This window comes from Tachyglossus aculeatus, chromosome 10, assembly GCF_015852505.1.
Source record: "Tachyglossus aculeatus isolate mTacAcu1 chromosome 10, mTacAcu1.pri, whole genome shotgun sequence".
Taxonomy (NCBI): Eukaryota; Metazoa; Chordata; class Mammalia; order Monotremata; family Tachyglossidae; genus Tachyglossus; species Tachyglossus aculeatus.
The window spans coordinates 49,238,803-49,255,203 of NC_052075.1; the positions used below are offsets into that span (position 1 = coordinate 49,238,803).

Here is a 16,401-nt window from a genome sequence, read left to right on the forward strand (position 1 = left end):
TTCCCTCATCTGGAAAATGGGGATTAAGACCATGAGCCCCACGAGGGACAACCTGATCACCTTGTAACCTTCTCAGCGCTTTGCACATAGTAAGCGCTTAATAAATGCCATTGTTATTATTGTTATTATTACAGGTACCAGCAAGATGTGGGGTGACGGTCCGGGATAGTCTAAAGAAAGCCCTGATGATGCGAGGTCTCATCCCAGAATGCTGCGCCGTGTACAGAATTCAGGATGGGTATGGTCCATGTGCCTGGTGGGTGGGTGGAGGGGGGCTTTTAAGGTGGTGGGGGGTTCTTGCTCAGATTTAACCGGCACACAGAAACTTCCCAGCCCCCTGGAAACTGAAATCTCAGTGGGAGGAGAACTATTTCATCCATTTCAAAATGTCCTCCAAGCCCCTGGTCAAGTGAAATGCTAACATGTAATGTCAGGCAGTTTTTTAGTGGGGAAATCTTTTTTTGTTCCTCTCGACGGAGTCTGAGAAGAATTTCATCTTTAAGGTCACGCGGGACTCTTAAAGCATTTAGAATTGGTTTAACTTGAGTCCTTGGAAATTTTTTTTAAAAAATGTATTCCAAATTTTTAATTTTTTTACGTTTAATTGTCCTGAGACGTGTGTTCAGATTAATCTCAGCTCTACACAAGCCCACATTCTCAGTACGACTTCCAGTCAGTATTGGAAATGAATCCCAAATTAGTCAACCCTGTGAAACTCCTCATCAGGAGTCAGTTGTCACGTGAGGACCCCTTTTCTTTGAGTGGATAGAAAAGTCTGTGCCCGTGACCTTTGACCCCCAAGAGCAAGCCATTTCTTGCTACTGTCGGTCTTGGCTGCAGCTGACTTGAAGAGTGCCCCTAGTTACTCTGTTCTTTGTCCAGAGAGATGATGCGTTTTTAGGGGGTGAAATCAAAATTCATTTTCCTACTGTTGAAGTTCTAACAGAAGAAGCCTGGGAGTCCATCCTCCCTCACTCCCACTGGCCCTTGGATAGCCACTTTTCACAACTTCAGCCTGAGGAGCCCCAAGCATTTGTGGTTTGGATCATCTTGACAGGGTTTTGTCCACCCCCTCTCCAGGGAGAAGAAGCCGATCGGCTGGGACACGGACATCTCTTGGCTCACAGGAGAAGAGTTGCACGTGGAAGTTTTGGAGAACGTTCCGCTTACCACCCACAATTTTGTAAGAGCCCTTTTGCATTTTGAAAGAGCTAAACTGCGCATAATTGTGACAGCGTGAGCCTTCCTCTGGAGTTGGCTGGATTGCCAGGACCGGAGACAGACCTCCCCAGATGCGGATTCCCGTTTGGTAGGATTTAATGAGGCCGGAGGGTCCGATCTGGACCTGGATAATCGCCTTCAGGCCATTGGCAATCCCTCTTACTGCAGCATTCAGCCGGGACAGCATTCCTTAATTTCTCAGGCCCGTAGCCTTCAGTAAAACCTGGTGGTGGTGTTCCCGCTTGAGGCCGTACCCCGAGCTCTCACTCCATTCTGCGGTTTCCCGAACGGACGCTCCTCTTATCGTTGTCTTTTGCCTGCGTTAGAATGAGGGCTGAGGCGACGGGTTCTACGTCGAGCCCGGACCAAAGCCTAAAGCAAAAAACGGGGTGCCACGCCGGCCGTAGTGCCCATCGGGAGCAGGGAATTTGGATTGGGCCGACCTCTTCCTGGGCAGGATCCGTGCCCACCCCCAATTAAAAAACCAGTCATTCTCCTGGTTCCCAGTGGGGTGAATCCACCCTGCCCCTGTAGACTGTAAGCTCCTTGTGGGCAGGGAATGTGTCTGTTTTATCACGTCGAACTCTCCCGAGCGCTCAATCCAGTGCCGTGCGCACAGAAAGCGCTCAGTAAATACGACTGACCGGCTGACTGCAGTTGCGGTCATTCATTTGCTTAATATTGATCGCTGTCTTGGATTTGGGAAAACTTCGAAGGGTGTGCTCGTACTGAAACGCACATGTAGTTTGCAGGGAATTGGAATAGGGATAGAAACTGTGCTGTTCCAACAGTGATATCCCAGTGCATCAGGTTGTCAGACCACCTATATTGCTACAAGGTTAGAAGGCTATTAAACAGAAAGCACTCTGTGGATTTGTGATGTGCCCGAAGGTCCCCCCCTGCCCTCCGACCCCACCTCCACCCCGTGGGAAAGGGCAAAAAAAGTATTAAAGCCCCAAGGGACTTTTTTGTGTCTCGTAGAGCTGTGGTCACAAGAAGCAGCGTGGCCTGATGGAAAGAATCTGGGTCTGGGACTTGGAGGACCGGGGTTCAAATTCTGGCTCCACCACTTGTGTGCTGTGTGACCCTGGGCAAGTCACTTCATGTAGCACCTCATTTCCCTCATCTGCAAACTAGGGGTTCGATAGCTGTTCTCCCTCCTTCTCAGACTGTGAGTCCCATGTGGAACCTGATGGCCTTTTTTCTACCCCAGGGCTTAGTATATCGCTTGACAAATAGTAAATGCTTAACAAATACCACAGTGGTGGTGGTTATTTCTACCAAATGTTTCAGAGTGGAGGCTCTAGAGCATGAGATAGGCCTCAGGGGCTCCTGCCAGGGCTGCCCTGTCCCATCACCAGGCCCAGATGACACCACCAGACCACAAGAGAGTGGCTAAGAGCTTAAATAATCGGGAGGGCTTTAAGCCTGCAGCTTAGTTTTCCGGGAACAGAAAGCATAACACCTGTTGGGCTGCCCTAAGCCTCAGCACACCCTCTCTCCCCCCGCCCCCAAGATGATTTTTGGGTCACAGCCAGTTTAGCCATAGCCACTTCGACGTGGTGGCCTCCGCCGGGCCCCAAAATAAGGCTCTGTGAGAGACCGGCCGCCCAACCAGAGCTGAGAACCTCATAACCTGCAGTCTGTCCGCAGCTCACTCAGCTCTGATCGCTCTTTTTTTTTAGGCTTGGAGAGGTGCGCTGACATTTCTTCAACTGGCTGAAGTCCGGTTGAAAGCCTTTTCCTGAAAGGCAGAAGGCCAATACAATCTTTCCGAGCTGACATCCCCCACCCAAAAAAAGGGCTCCCCGATTCCCAGACTGCCGTTGTGTCTTTACATCCAGAAATGGTGCCCTTTAACCTTTTATCTACTCAGTAAACTGGTGAAGAGCCTAAGTTTCCTAGAACCTAATGAAACTCTTGAAAATGTAAATTCTGACAGCAACCCATTTGGCCTCTAAAGCCCTGTCTGCTGCATGGAAAAAATGTAGGTCTCCATCAGAGAGGAGCTAGCAAAGAATATGTACGGCAGTTGAAAGGTTTCAGTGTTTTTTGGTTGGGTGATTTTTTGTTTTATTTTGCTTTGTGTTTTTTTTTTTCCAAACGTCTTTGTTTACCAGTAACGATTTTTGGCTCCGCAGGTACGGAAGACCTTCTTTACTTTAGCATTCTGCGATTTTTGTAGAAAGCTGCTTTTCCAGGGTTTCCGCTGCCAAACTTGTGGCTACAAATTTCACCAGCGCTGTAGTACGGAGGTGCCGCTGATGTGTGTTAATTACGACCAGCTTGAGTAAGTCATCAAAAATCTGTTTGTGGTTTTAGATTTCCAGTAGCCATCTGCAGATAAGTCCCCTTGCATGGAGGAAATTGTGGATCAGAGCAGCTTAGACCAAAGGGGGGTCGGGGGGGGAACAATGGCTTCGGAAAAAGATCTGTTCTCTCCATCTTCCCGCCCTCTTCCCCGTCCCCTCCCAGATCTTACTGCTGGTTTAGATATTTTGCTAATGTGGTGTTACGCTTTCCGTTCTCGGAAAATTAAGCTGGAGGCTTAAAGCCCTCCCGATCCTTTAAGCATATTTTAGACACATAAAACACACACACACATTGGGCTGCCCTTTATTTTTAACCAGTCCAAAATTACTTTAACTCTGAGGCCGTGGAAGAGGCTCCCTGAAGCTGTGAGCTTCTGGGGAAGTGAAGTGCCTGTTTGTTTGACTCCAGCCTGGTGGCAGAGGATAAAGCCTCCTGGTTTCAGGGTGGGCATTTATAAACCAGGTGAACTGACTAAGGAACGGTCAGATCCTTGCTACAGAACCCATCTCACCTTGAAATTCTTCCAGCTGTGTCCCGGCGCCCAGTTTATTGTGCTGAATTGGTTCTTTATTATGCCACGTGGCCGTGAACACTGATTTGTGGATCTTGGAACCTGTGAAACCCAGCCCTCAAATTTAGACTCCCGAAAGGGTCCGTGGTTCACAGGGGTTTTTCTGTTTTGTTTTGTTTTTTCGGAGAGTCATTCTTTTGAAAGAGACTTCATACTGGGTTGAGCTTTCTGTGAAGCTTTTGATATTTGTTCTCTGCCATTTCCCCTTTTCTAATCGTTAATAAAGTTTTGTATTAAACAGGATTTTCTTTTTTTTTTTTTTAATCATTTCTCAATCCTCAACCACAGAATATTTTTTTCCCACGTAGTTAGGAGTTCTTCCTGCGCTGGTAGACCAAGCAATTAGAGTTTTGACAGCTTGACTTGGAAACCTGTCTCTCATTGGCGTTCAGTGGCAAAGGGGAGTCCCATTGTCGAACCAGAAATTGAGTTTCCCTCCAGCCCCCATTTTGAAATGTGGCAATGCAATCCGTGGTTTTCTTATTACCTCCTCTGTCTGTTCCAGCGTCTGAAGCTTCTGGGTTTTGCACAAGTTAGGTTTGTTTTGTTTTGTTTCTGTTTTTGCCTCACAGTTTGCTGTTTGTCTCCAAGTTCTTTGAGCACCACCCAATACCACAGGAGGAGGCCTCCTTAGGAGAGACCACCCTTACGTCGGGATCATCCCCTTCAGCCACCCCCTCAGATTCTATTGGGTATGACTTGACTCCTGTCTGCTGTTCAGTGACATGCTATTTTTAAGAGCTGGTTTACACCCAGACCTTAGATGATTATTTTTGAGCCTTTTCAACACCTGCATAACCATTCAAATGAATTCTCCCCCACCCCGGCTCCCCTCTTCAACGACGACATCAACAACCAAAAAGCACTCTTTTCGCCCACCTGCTAAAACGTGACAGTTGGGTCTTTTGCACGTATGGAAAATACCGTTCGGTTAAGAGAAGTGAGCGCGCTGCATGACTAAGGCCAACTGCACGATTAAGTAGCACAAAGTAGGAATTTGAGCAGGAAGTCTGTTTCCAAAACCCATTCAAGAATGGGAAGGGTGACAATAATACTCTGTAAGGGAACTGAGAACGGGGCGGTTTGTTTTGGGTGTTTTAGTTTGTTGCCCCTTTTTGTTGTTGGCATCGACCTGCCCCGCTCCCAGGGAAGAACGAACACTCAAAACGGCATCGTTTCTCGATTGCCGGGCGAGCGGAATAAGTGAATTTCCAAATGGGCTCAATCTTACCTTCCACAAGGCTCGCCCCCGGCCCGGTATTGTACACTCTCCTTCAGGGAGAGGAGATAAGCTTGAAAAGCGTGAAGGCGGTTAGCTGTCCGGGTCGAGAGCCACAGCTGGACGTGACCCTGGGACAAGTCGCCGTTCACTGGGCGAGGAGACCGAGACCCCTCTGAAAGAGCCTCTCCTCGCCTTGTGAAGAGATAAGATCATGTTGATCCTTTACCAAATTCCCAAACTCCTTTGAATTCCATCCCGAGCCCCACTGTGGATGGTAACTCTGGACCAAGACCGATTTGGTGTTAACTCGGAAGCAGGACGGACTTGGGTACAAACTTTTTGCCTAATTTTGAGGGGATAACAAATGAAGCTAAAGAAGGGCACGGATTTCTGTCCTCCAGATGTGTCGGTGCTTTTCGGAAAAGAAAAGGTCAGCGTCTTATTTGCATCTCACTGAACAGGAGCAGGCATTTGGCTTCAGAAAACTGTTTTAAGAGACGGAGAAGCGCGGGTCAGAATAGCTGGCGTAAATGGCAATTTGCTGGAGGCGGTTGAGGTTTTATTTTTAGCTCTGTCAGGAACGTAATTTATGTTCACCGGTAAGATGCCAAACATGGCATCCGCTAGTTCAGTTGCCATCAGGTAGCAATCTCGTCCCTACAGAAAATGCTTCTGTCTGAAGGATCCTTTAAATCAACCCTACAGATGGGGATTTCTAAAATCCGCAGTGATTTTTCTCATCTGGAAAATGTGTGTGGAACCCAGCCGCGATGACCAAAAACGTTGTCCCCTTCCGTCCCCTGCCATTTTTACTTTAGGCTGAGAGAGCAGGTGTTTGCTTGTGTCCTCGCAGGCATGTAATCTCATCAAAACGAGCAGAAAGGGAACATAAAGGAGAGGCAGATTATGTGCAGGGTCTCATTGGGCCTCCTCCTCCTTTCTCATTATTAACCTTGTCCTGCTTTCTTTTAGGCACGGGACACGAGGGCAGGGCTTATGTTCAGTCTCCCTCGAAGAAGTCAAAGTACTTCCCAACTGTTGGGAAAGCAGTGTGGCCTAATGGAAAGCGCATGGGCCTGGGCCTCAGTTACCTCATCTGTAATTTGGGGATTAAGACTGTGAGCCCTGTCTGGGATAGGGACGGTGTCCTGCCTGATTGCCTTGTATCTTTCCCAGCGCTTAGTACAGTGCCTTGCACGTAGTAAACACTCAGCAAATCCCATTAATCTAAAAAAAAAAATACGAAACAGTGGAGATGAGTGTAGAAAAGTGCTTCATTCAGGATCTCTGTCCTTCTATCTTATCACCTCTTTTCATAGCTCTGGCCACGTGGTACATACGTCTGTGAACCTTTGGGAAACAGAAATTTTCCTAGTTTTTTTTATGGTGTTTAAAAACACCATAAAACCCAGAGGTGTACTAAGCTCTGGGGTAGATACAACCTAATCAGGTTAGACTCAGGCCATGTCCCTCATAAGGTTCATGATCTTAATCCCCATTTTATTGCTGAAATAACTGAGGCAATGAGAAGGGAAGTGACTTGCCCAGGACAGCACAGCAGACAAGCGGCAGAGCTGGAATTAGAACCCAGGTCCTCTGTTCCCAGGCCCGTGCTCTTTTCCACTAGACTGCCCTGCTTCTCAAGCATTTTGCCCAGTTTTCACCGATAAATTACACTCACACCATTCTTTGTTTAAAATATGTTACTTTAACCTTACAGTTAATAATAATAATAATAATAATAATGGCATTTATTAAGCACTTACTATGTGCGAAGTGGGTAGGGACTGTCTCTAGGGGTTGCTGACTTGCACTTCCCAAGCGCTTAGTACAGTGCTCTTCACACAGTAAGTACTCAATAAATATGATTGATTGATTACAAGGTGATCAGGTTGTCCCAAAGGGGGCTCACAGTCTTAATCCTCATTTTACAGATGAGGTAACTGAGGCACAGAGAAGTTAAGTGACCTGCCCAAAGTCACACAGCTGACAATTGGCGGAACTGGGATTTGAACCCATTACCTCTGGCTCCAAAGCCCGTGCTCTTTCCACTGAGCCACTCCAAATCAACATACACTATACCCTTCTCCATAAAGGGAGGCATTTTAGGAAAGGTGCAGTTTTTCCCCAATGCGTTTCATGAGTTAGAACGGACCACTTTAACCGCACAGCGGCCGAACCCATTTACGTTGCGCCTTTTACCGCATAGTGGAGCGCTTCTAGAGTGGATACACTCTCCCCTCCCCGTTTCATGAGTCAGAAATCTGTGAGACGAGGAGACTCACGACTGAAGAGCTTGACCAGTGATTTCTTTTCTTTTTCTTTCTGTTTTTTAGGGGGGAGTGAGGGGAAGAGTATTGGCTGGACCTACAAAAAATGGGCCAAGTGACTCCTCCCCTGCCGGTTCCATCATCCTTAAATTTAGCCATTAGCACTCAGTCCCCAAAGTGCTGCTTCTCTGTTTTCCATCCCAATTTTCGTACCCTCAGCTTTGCCCCTCTCCACCTGCCTGGCTGTTCTCAACACCTTCTGTCTAACTCGGACCTCCCAACACCCAGAGAAGAGAAGCAGCGTGGCCTAATAGAGCACATACCTGGGAGTCAGAAGGACCTGGATTCTAATCCCGGCTCCGCCACATGTCTGCTGTGTGACCCTGGACAAGTCACTTCCTTTCTCTGTGCCTCAGCTCCCTCACCCGTAAAATGGGGATTAAGAGTGTGAGCCCCACGTGGGACCGGGACTGTGTCCAACCAGATTAATTTGTACGTACTCCAGTTTTTAGAACAGTGCTTGGCACGTAGCAAGCACTCAACAAGTACCATAATTATTATTAGTATTCCCCAGTCCTTACCCTTTAAGCACTAATCTTAAATCAGAAGCCCGGATGGCCTAGTAGCAAGAGCTTAGGCTTGAGAGCCAGAGGTCATGGGTTCAAAACTCAGCTCTGCCACTTATCTGCTGTGCGGGCTTGGGCAAGTCACTTAATTTCTCTGTGCCTCAGTTATCTCATCTGTAAAATGGGAGTTGACTGTGAGCCTCATGTGGAGCAGCAACTGTAATCCATCCTGATTACTTGTATCTACCCCAGCGCTTAGAACGGTGCTTGCCACTTAGTAAGCGCTTAACAAATGCCATCATTATTATTATGATTATTATTCCTCCTTTCTCCCAACTCACCACTTTAACCTTCATTTCTTTATACCCATAACCCCTGCTGGGGCCTGAATTCCCCATCACCAATCAGCGGGGATATTTAACTAGGTAGTTTCCTTAGTCCGTTTGTTCCCAAGATTTTTTTTCCATATAGAAGGCACCTTTGTCGTTTTAAAGTTTTTCCAGAACTCTGCCTCCCGGAGTATAGTGGGATGGTTCCCTTAGTTAAATAAATCGATCACTCAGTCAATCACTGGTATTGATTGAGTGCTTACTCTGTGCGGAACACTGTACTGAGTGGTTGGGTTGAGATGATAGGTTTGTGAACAGCTTGATTGCCATTTAAATCATCTCGATTAAATGTGGAAACACAAATTGTCGGTTTCCAATGCTGCCCTCCGTTTTAAAGTACGCTGATAAGCTGAACTATAAAAAGCAATTCCCAAATCGCTGAACCGTAATGAAACTCACTATAAGAAAAGACTAAGGTCTTGACTTTTGATTTGTATTTGACTCCCTTAGCAAATGGAAGAGATTTAAAGGTTTCCTTTATCCAAACACTTAAATGTCTTCAAACATCTGTAGCCTTCCAGTCCTTTTACAGCAGTGGAAGACACTTCCCCTATGTGAGTTTTGAAAGAACATCCCTGCCCGTAGTTCTACTTGCCATTCAGTCGGGGAACCTTGAAAACATTGATATCTGACTTCTTTAAAGGCCCCGTAGATGTGTCCAGATTACCGACAGATGCTGACGAAGGAAATGAGAGTCTCTCTACTTTGTCATGTTCTTTAATAAAGCAGCCCTTTCCGTAATCCGTTCTGATTCGTTCGTGTGTTGATTATCTCCGGGCCACCATCAGGAAACCACCGTCTTATTTATTCCCTCAAGCCTAGTCTTCCTATCCACCAGCCATCCAGGGCTGCTAGATGAGACCGAAGGAGAAGTTGACACGTGCCGTGGCGGAGTCCCTTTTGTCACTGGGTGATGAGAAGCCAGTGGACGCCCCGTAGATATCTGTCAGCCCTTAGATTCAGGCCCACCTGACTCCAGGCCCAGGAGCAATCACTGGGGGCTGTGAGCATCAGGAGAGAGTCCCTTGGGAAGACGGTAGTAGTACGATTAACATCTGGGGAGCTGGGGAAGGGCCCATGGCAGTGGAGACCATGGGATGTCACCCTCGGTACCGAAAACGCTTAAATACGGGGCCAGACTTGGCAAGGGACTCCCGGCCAGCCCTCTTAGACCTCAGTTTCCCCTGCTCCAAGACCACTTAATCCATGGGCCCCGCCCTAGGGAATCAGGGTCGAGAAAGGTAAGAGCTTCAGACTTGGAGGAAGGGAGTTTATAGGTAACCGTAGTGCTCTTTTTGAGGATTAGTTGTAGGTGTCTCTTTAAGTTCTTTATTCTGCTACTGCTGGTAAGAACGCTATATTTTTCAGAAGGCAGGTTGTATCTTCTCCTTGTTTTTGTGTCTTTTAGAGCTCAAGCACTGTCGTTCTGAATCCTGTTTTTTTTTCTTCCCCTTCCTCCCAATGACTTCCCTTTTCAGACCTCCAATTGTTGCCAGCCCATCACCTTCAAAATCCATTCCAATTCCACAGTCCTTCCGGCCAGCGGATGAAGACCATCGAAATCAGTTTGGGCAACGGGACCGCTCCTCGTCGGCCCCAAACGTTCACATAAACACAATAGAGCCCGTCAATATCGATGTAAGTAGCCCCAACCAACAGAATCATTCGGCATCTGTTCCCTACCCTTGTCTTCCACCTTCCCGCCCATGGGAGCGAGAGCTTGTTATGAGCACGGAACGTGTCCATGGACTCTGTTTGCCCTGTCCTCTCCCAAGCGCTTAGTACAGTGCTTTTCACACAAGCGCTCAGTCAATACCCCTGTTGGACGATCACTGACAACTCTGTACTAGCCGCCTGTCTGTTATGACTGGACAGAGCCAACTGTCTTCCAAAGTCGAGACGGCAAAACCGTGCCACCTCTCGCCTGTGACGTCGAATACTGGACTTGTACTTTGAGTCAATAAGAGGACTCTTCTGAGCCCTCGAAAAGCAGCGTGGCTCAGTGGAGAGAGCCCGGGCTTTGGAGTCAGAGGTCATGGGTTCAAATCCCCGCTCCGCCATCTATCGGCTGTGTGACTTTGGGCAAGTCACTTAACTTCTCTGTGCCTCAGTTACCTCATCTGTAAAATGGGAATTAAATCTTGTGAGCCCCCCGTGGGACAAACTGATCACCTTGTAACCTCCCCAGCGCTTAGAACAGTGCTTTGCTCATAGTAAGCGCTTAACAAATACCATCGTCATTATTATTATTATATGGGGCTCAGACAGTTGTTCTGGTCACTCAGTCTGCAGTCATCCTGGGCACAAAAAAATCTGCATAGCTCATTCACTCAGAAAATTGTGGTTACTGGTTTCATCATCTTCCCTCTATTTTTTAGTCCTTTGTGCCAGGAATGATGTTTCTGGCGCTGGACTGTGCTCAAAGAGGTCGTAGTAAGTGTTAAATAAATACCATAATAAATAAAATAAATGTGAATCTCCTTCTGCCCCTTCCATCTGGAATAACCCACAGTAAACCACCCAATCAGGCATTGTATGTATTTGCTTGCTTGCTTTTTTATGGAAGGTGTGAACTTGGGGGCTAATGATAAAAATGCGTCCAGCTCACTGTTGGGTCTCAATATTTATAAAGTGGAAGAAACCTCAGCTATGTATTCAATCAGGTAGCTTAATGGCTGTGCCATTTAGAGAAGATCTTTAAGACCCAAAATTAAAATGAAAAGAGTCATTTTTCCCCGACCTTAAGCCACCAGGCCGTCACCAGTATATTTGATCAGTGTTTGAAGTTAGTTAATCCCAAATGAACGGAAGGATCGGACAGCCTCAGCTTTGCCAAGTTGATTTTGTTCTGACGACTTGACACCTGTCCGCGGGTTTCGCTGTCCGTCTCCCCCTTCTAGACTGTGAGCCCGTTGTTGAGTAAGGACCGTCTCTATAGGTTGCCAACTTGTACTTCCCAAGCGCTTAGTACAGTGCTCTGCACACAGTAAGCGCTCAGTAAATACGATTGGAGGTTTCAAAGTTTTTGCCATTTTCATCCTGCGTTCTGTTGCCTGCTTGGTGAATCTGTTAGTTGGGAGGTGTGTGGGGCAAGCAGGACTAGTACATTTCTTTCACCGTCCTCCTCTCTCCTTGACTGTCCCTGCCCTCATTCATTCATTCACTCAGTATTATTTATTGAGCGCTTACGATGTGCAGAGCACCGTACTAAGCGCTTGGGAAGTACGAATCGGCAACATAGAGAGACGGTCCCTACCCAACAACGGGCTCACAGTCTAGAAGGTGCCACTACTTTCTGAATGGTAAAGGAGCAGGGCGAAAGCAGCCCGGCAGAGATGAGCCGCTTCCCTTGCTCCCTTGTAACAGACATGTGGCCGCGGCACTGAGTTTCTTTGGTCTGAGATGGGGTGGCATCTGAAGGTAGGCGTGTTAGTCGGTGCCTCGTCCACTCTGGAGGACAGAGGGGTAACATAAGTGGTCAATTCCCTCACCTCCAACCCCATCCTTCCAGAGCCAGGGAAGTGGATGGCAGGACAACAGGAGGAAAGGTGAGGTGGAAAGGAATTCAGGAAAAAAAAGGCCTGTTTTTCCGGCCATATTCCTCTAGCTATCGTTCTTCCCGCCTGAACAGTCTAGAAGAACTGTTAACTGTAAGTATTTGGTCACAGTTGGATTTGTTTCTCAAAGAGGCAGGTGAGCGGGTGCCGTTTTGAGTTCGTATACCAGACATAGCCTGGTGAGATATTCAGCCCTGCCAGCAGCTGAATAGATATTTCATTTTTTTTTCCCACATAGGACTTGATTAGAGACCAAGGGTTACGTGGGGATGGAGGTAAGTAGTCCTCACTTAATCCTGAGAGATTTTTGAGAAAGTGCAACTGCTTTGCCGCATTTCCCCGTGTGTACCTGCTCTTTTCATGAAACACAGACACAGAGAGAAATGTGTAGAGAAACGATTTCATTTATCAGCTTTTGCTCTCCTATATGGTGTTTAATAGCTGTCCCTTTTCAAAAGCTCCCCTGCCTCAGCTGTCGGCAGAAGAGCAGGCAAGAGCTAGCGATAGTAAAGGAAAAACCTGAATTTGCAAGCTGTAACTTGAGGAGAGAGAGCCCTGAGGAGTGTAGAGTATCCCCCTGTCACCCTCACAGTCATAGTTGCTGTTCTGTCTTTCGTGGGGGTGAAGATCAGGAACCTTTCGGGGGCTTCGGAAGGCAGATGTAAATTGTAAATTGGCCTCAGGAATCACTGATCGCTGACATCAGAGGGCCAGCCGTGAATACAGTGCCCTGCACATAGTAAGCGCTCAGTAAAAATGAGTGGATGAATATGTTACCTACCCAGCAGTGATTCTGGCGATATAGGTAAATAAAATGATGAACTCCCCCTTTTTGTATGATTTTAATCTGGCCTCGGGGTGATCGACTTACAACTGGGGCAGTGGGAGGGAAACTCAGGATACGCTTACCTCCCACAGTTTTACCCACAAAACATTTCCCATTTGAGTTTGCATTTTTCAGGCGAGCTCCCTAATTTCACTGTCCTCCATCCAGTTAAGGAGGGCAGGTAAGTGACTGCTTTTTCAGGTGTGCCTAAATAACCGCCCTGAAATGGTCTCTTCCTCGCGACCTGTTTCACCCCAAGGAAGTCCTTGGTATCTAAGGTCTTTTACAGCCAAGGCCCCTTGTGTCATTGTCCTTCATCGTGCTGCCTGTTCACCTATAAATCCAGTAAAATAATGAGCCCATGCTTTGTGCCCTCTGGAGCTAAGAGGTGGAGCACATGAGTGAAAGAATTTCTTTTTTTTGTTTGCAATTCCATGAACCCGCCAATTAATGTCGTTGCCAGTTTGACTCTCGTGTGTCTCGATAGCCGTGGCTTCCGATAATTTCGCCCAGTGCATCCAGCATTTAAATGTTGCAGCGTCCTGTCAGCGTCACAAAAGCTGCCCGCTTGAAACGTAAAATCAGGTGGCGGGTCCCACCTTGAAAATTTCGAAGTATCTGGTTAAAGAAATAAAACGAAACCCAGCCATTGGGTCTTCCGAAGATAAGTGTTGGAAAAGTCCAGAGTTACTCTGGGAAGCGGGCTTCGAAGCATCTTATTTATTCCCCGTGACTTCTTTCATTTCTTCTGTGTGTCTGTCTTCCTGTCTCTGCCTGCCCCTCTCTTTCTCTCTCTCTCTCTAACAGCCCCTTTGAACCAGCTGATGCGCTGCCTTCGGAAATACCAATCCCGGACTCCCAGCCCCCTCCTCCATTCTGTCCCCAGTGAAATAGTGTTTGATTTTGAGCCTGGCCCAGTGTTCAGAGGTAGTTGGGCTCTTCTTTCTCGTTTTCACCCCAAACCAAACCGATAAAACCCACAGATGCTGCTGTTTGTGCCTCACCCTCACAGCGTGTGTTTGTAAGTGTGAGAGTTTTCAGAACCACCTCAATTTTCTGCTTGGCCTGGCTGGAATGTGCGCTGAATGTGCTTCTCTCATAGACCCCCTCCCACCTGCATTACACAAAAGCTTTCTGTACGTTAAGTGTCTGACATCATCCTTGCCAAGGCGGAGAAATTGGGAATTGAGGCTTCCGTCCCGACTCCGTACCATCAGTCTCGTCTATTTCGAGGGGCTCTGGGGGTGAAGGTGTGGACCTCCGCCGGGAATTTCCTTGGTACTCCTCGACCATTTCTGCGGTCTCCTGACTGACTAGTGGATCTCTCTGTGTTTTTACGCTCTTGTTTTCCGGGGCACTGTAAGCAGTGGGAAGGCAGAATCCCCAGGCCCTGAGTAGTGATGTGTCGCAGGGCCCTTCTGGCTTCTTGAGGTTCTCTGGTGTCGGCAGCATCCTTGCTTCTAGACCGTGGGAGCTGTTCTGAGATGGAGTAACGTATTTGTGTAAGGCCCCGGCCAAGTGATGGGCTGGGGAGGGGCCTCGGAGAAGAGGATAGCGGTAGATAGACATGGTGGGAGAGGGCCCTTCTGGAGGAGGAGGTAGAAAAAGCCAGCCACAGAGGAGCCCACCATGCCCACCATAATCCCTCCGGCCGACCGGGGTGACTCTTCGGCCCCATTCCGTGTCTCTGCCCTTCCTCCGAGGTCCATGGGGCCAGCAGGACAGGTGCCCGGGGGTTAGGAATCAGTCGATGCTATTTATTGAGCGCTTCCTGTGTGCGGAGCACTGGGCTTAGCGCTTGGAAGGGTCTAGTATAACAAAGTGCGCAGAACCGTCCCCTGCCCACGGCGAGCTTAAAGTCTTCAGGGAGGAACACCTCACATGGGCCTGGAGACGTCAGCTCAACAGTCACCTTTTAGACTGTGAGCCCAATGTTGGGTAGGGACTGTCTCTATATGTTGCCAACTTGTACTTCCCAAGGGCTTAGTACAGTGCTCTGCACATAGTAAGCGCTCAATAAATATGATTGATGATGATCTTCCTTGCTGCATTAGTGTAGTTGATTCATTCCTTCCTTCCTTCCTTCATTCAGTCGTATTTATTGAGCACTTACTGTGTGCAGAGCACTGTACTAAGCGCTTGGGAAGTACAAGTTGGCCACATATAGAGACGGTCCCTACCCAACAGCGGGCTCACAGTCTAGAAGGGGGAGACAGACAACGAAACAAAACATATTAACAAAATAAAATAAATGGAATAAATATGTACAAGTAAAATAAATAGAGTAATAAATACGTACAAACATATATACATATGTACAGGTGCTGTGGGGAGGGGAAGGAGGTAAGGCGAGGGGATGGGGAGGGGAAGGAGGGGCTCAGTGTAGTAGAAAAGCAGCATAGCCTAATGGATAGAGCACAGGAGAAGGACCTGGGCTCTAATCCTGGCTCTGCCGCTTGTCTGCTGTTTGCCTTGGGCAAGTCAGTTCCCTTCTCTGGGCCTCAGTTCCCTCAGATGTAAAATGGGGATTAAGACAGTGGGCCCCGTGTGGGACGGGGACTGTGTCCAACCTGATTAGCTTGAATCTACCCCAATGCTTAGCACCGTGCCTAGCACATAGTAAGCGCTTAACAAATACCACTTGAAGAGGAAAAAAAAAAAATCAAGACCCGTCAAAATCGTAAGCCTCAGGAAGAAACCCAAATTAAAGTCTCTCGGATGAGATTTTTTTTTTTAGTGTATGTGTGTTGGAGAAAACTAAATTTCTCCTCTTTGGATGTGCCAAATATAATTATCCTGAAATAGTTTCTAATCCAATTTAAAGTGACAAAATGGAGACAAGTTCCTCACAAGAACCCTCTATCCCCCCACCCCACCGACCAAGAAAAGCATCGTCAGTGCCTCTTGCCAGTTGGCACTGCCTGGTCCTTACGCGCGTGAGGCTGGCAGTGATGCCTTGGGCCTTCCCGGATGATATCGCGAGTTTCCGCTCATCGTGAGACTAAGCTTTAAATCCCGGGCGTCCCGTCCCATCCCAGCCCGCCCACCCTCACGCAGGCATCTACTCTCGTGGTTTTTGGGTGCGTAGAAAGCAACAGGAGGCCAGGTTCACTGACCAACGGAGTTGTCTACCACAGTCGCCGGTAGAAAGGGACCAGTAAACAATCTATCCCCAAACCATTTTCGACGTTATCGCTAAAGAGATGAAAAGTGGACCCCGAATTGAGTTCAGAAGGAAAAGACAAATGATGCTGTACTATTTTCCAAGGTGCCACCTTTTTTTATCTTGCAAAGGATCGCATGGAAAATCCTGGGGGCCTGAGGGAAAGGATGTCTGACCTGCACGATTTCTGTGCCATCCTACCCTCTAACGAGCCCCCTTGAAGACTTGGCTGGAGAATTGAAATAGAGCTTTTCACCGAAAGTAGTCACTATTTTAAGACTACTCTCTCGTCAAGAGCGTCAA

At 47.7% G+C, this 16,401-nt stretch overlaps 1 protein-coding gene across 4 annotated transcripts in view; it reads left to right on the forward strand.

The window, feature by feature from the left end:
- The window catches only part of BRAF (B-Raf proto-oncogene, serine/threonine kinase), a 155,379-nt gene that overhangs the window by 109,488 nt on the left and 29,490 nt on the right, over positions 1-16,401 (forward strand). For 3 of the 4 annotated variants that reach the window (XM_038752156.1, XM_038752158.1, XM_038752157.1), the window contains exons 4-10: positions 135-238; positions 1,081-1,183; positions 3,363-3,511; positions 4,678-4,797; positions 10,031-10,190; positions 12,348-12,384; positions 13,743-13,862. In XM_038752156.1, coding sequence (XP_038608084.1) covers positions 135-238; positions 1,081-1,183; positions 3,363-3,511; positions 4,678-4,797; positions 10,031-10,190; positions 12,348-12,384; positions 13,743-13,862 — 793 coding nt within the window. The remainder of the gene's footprint in view (positions 1-134; positions 239-1,080; positions 1,184-3,362; positions 3,512-4,677; positions 4,798-10,030; positions 10,191-12,347; positions 12,385-13,742; positions 13,863-16,401) is intronic. The other variant, XM_038752159.1, reaches the window with a different exon arrangement.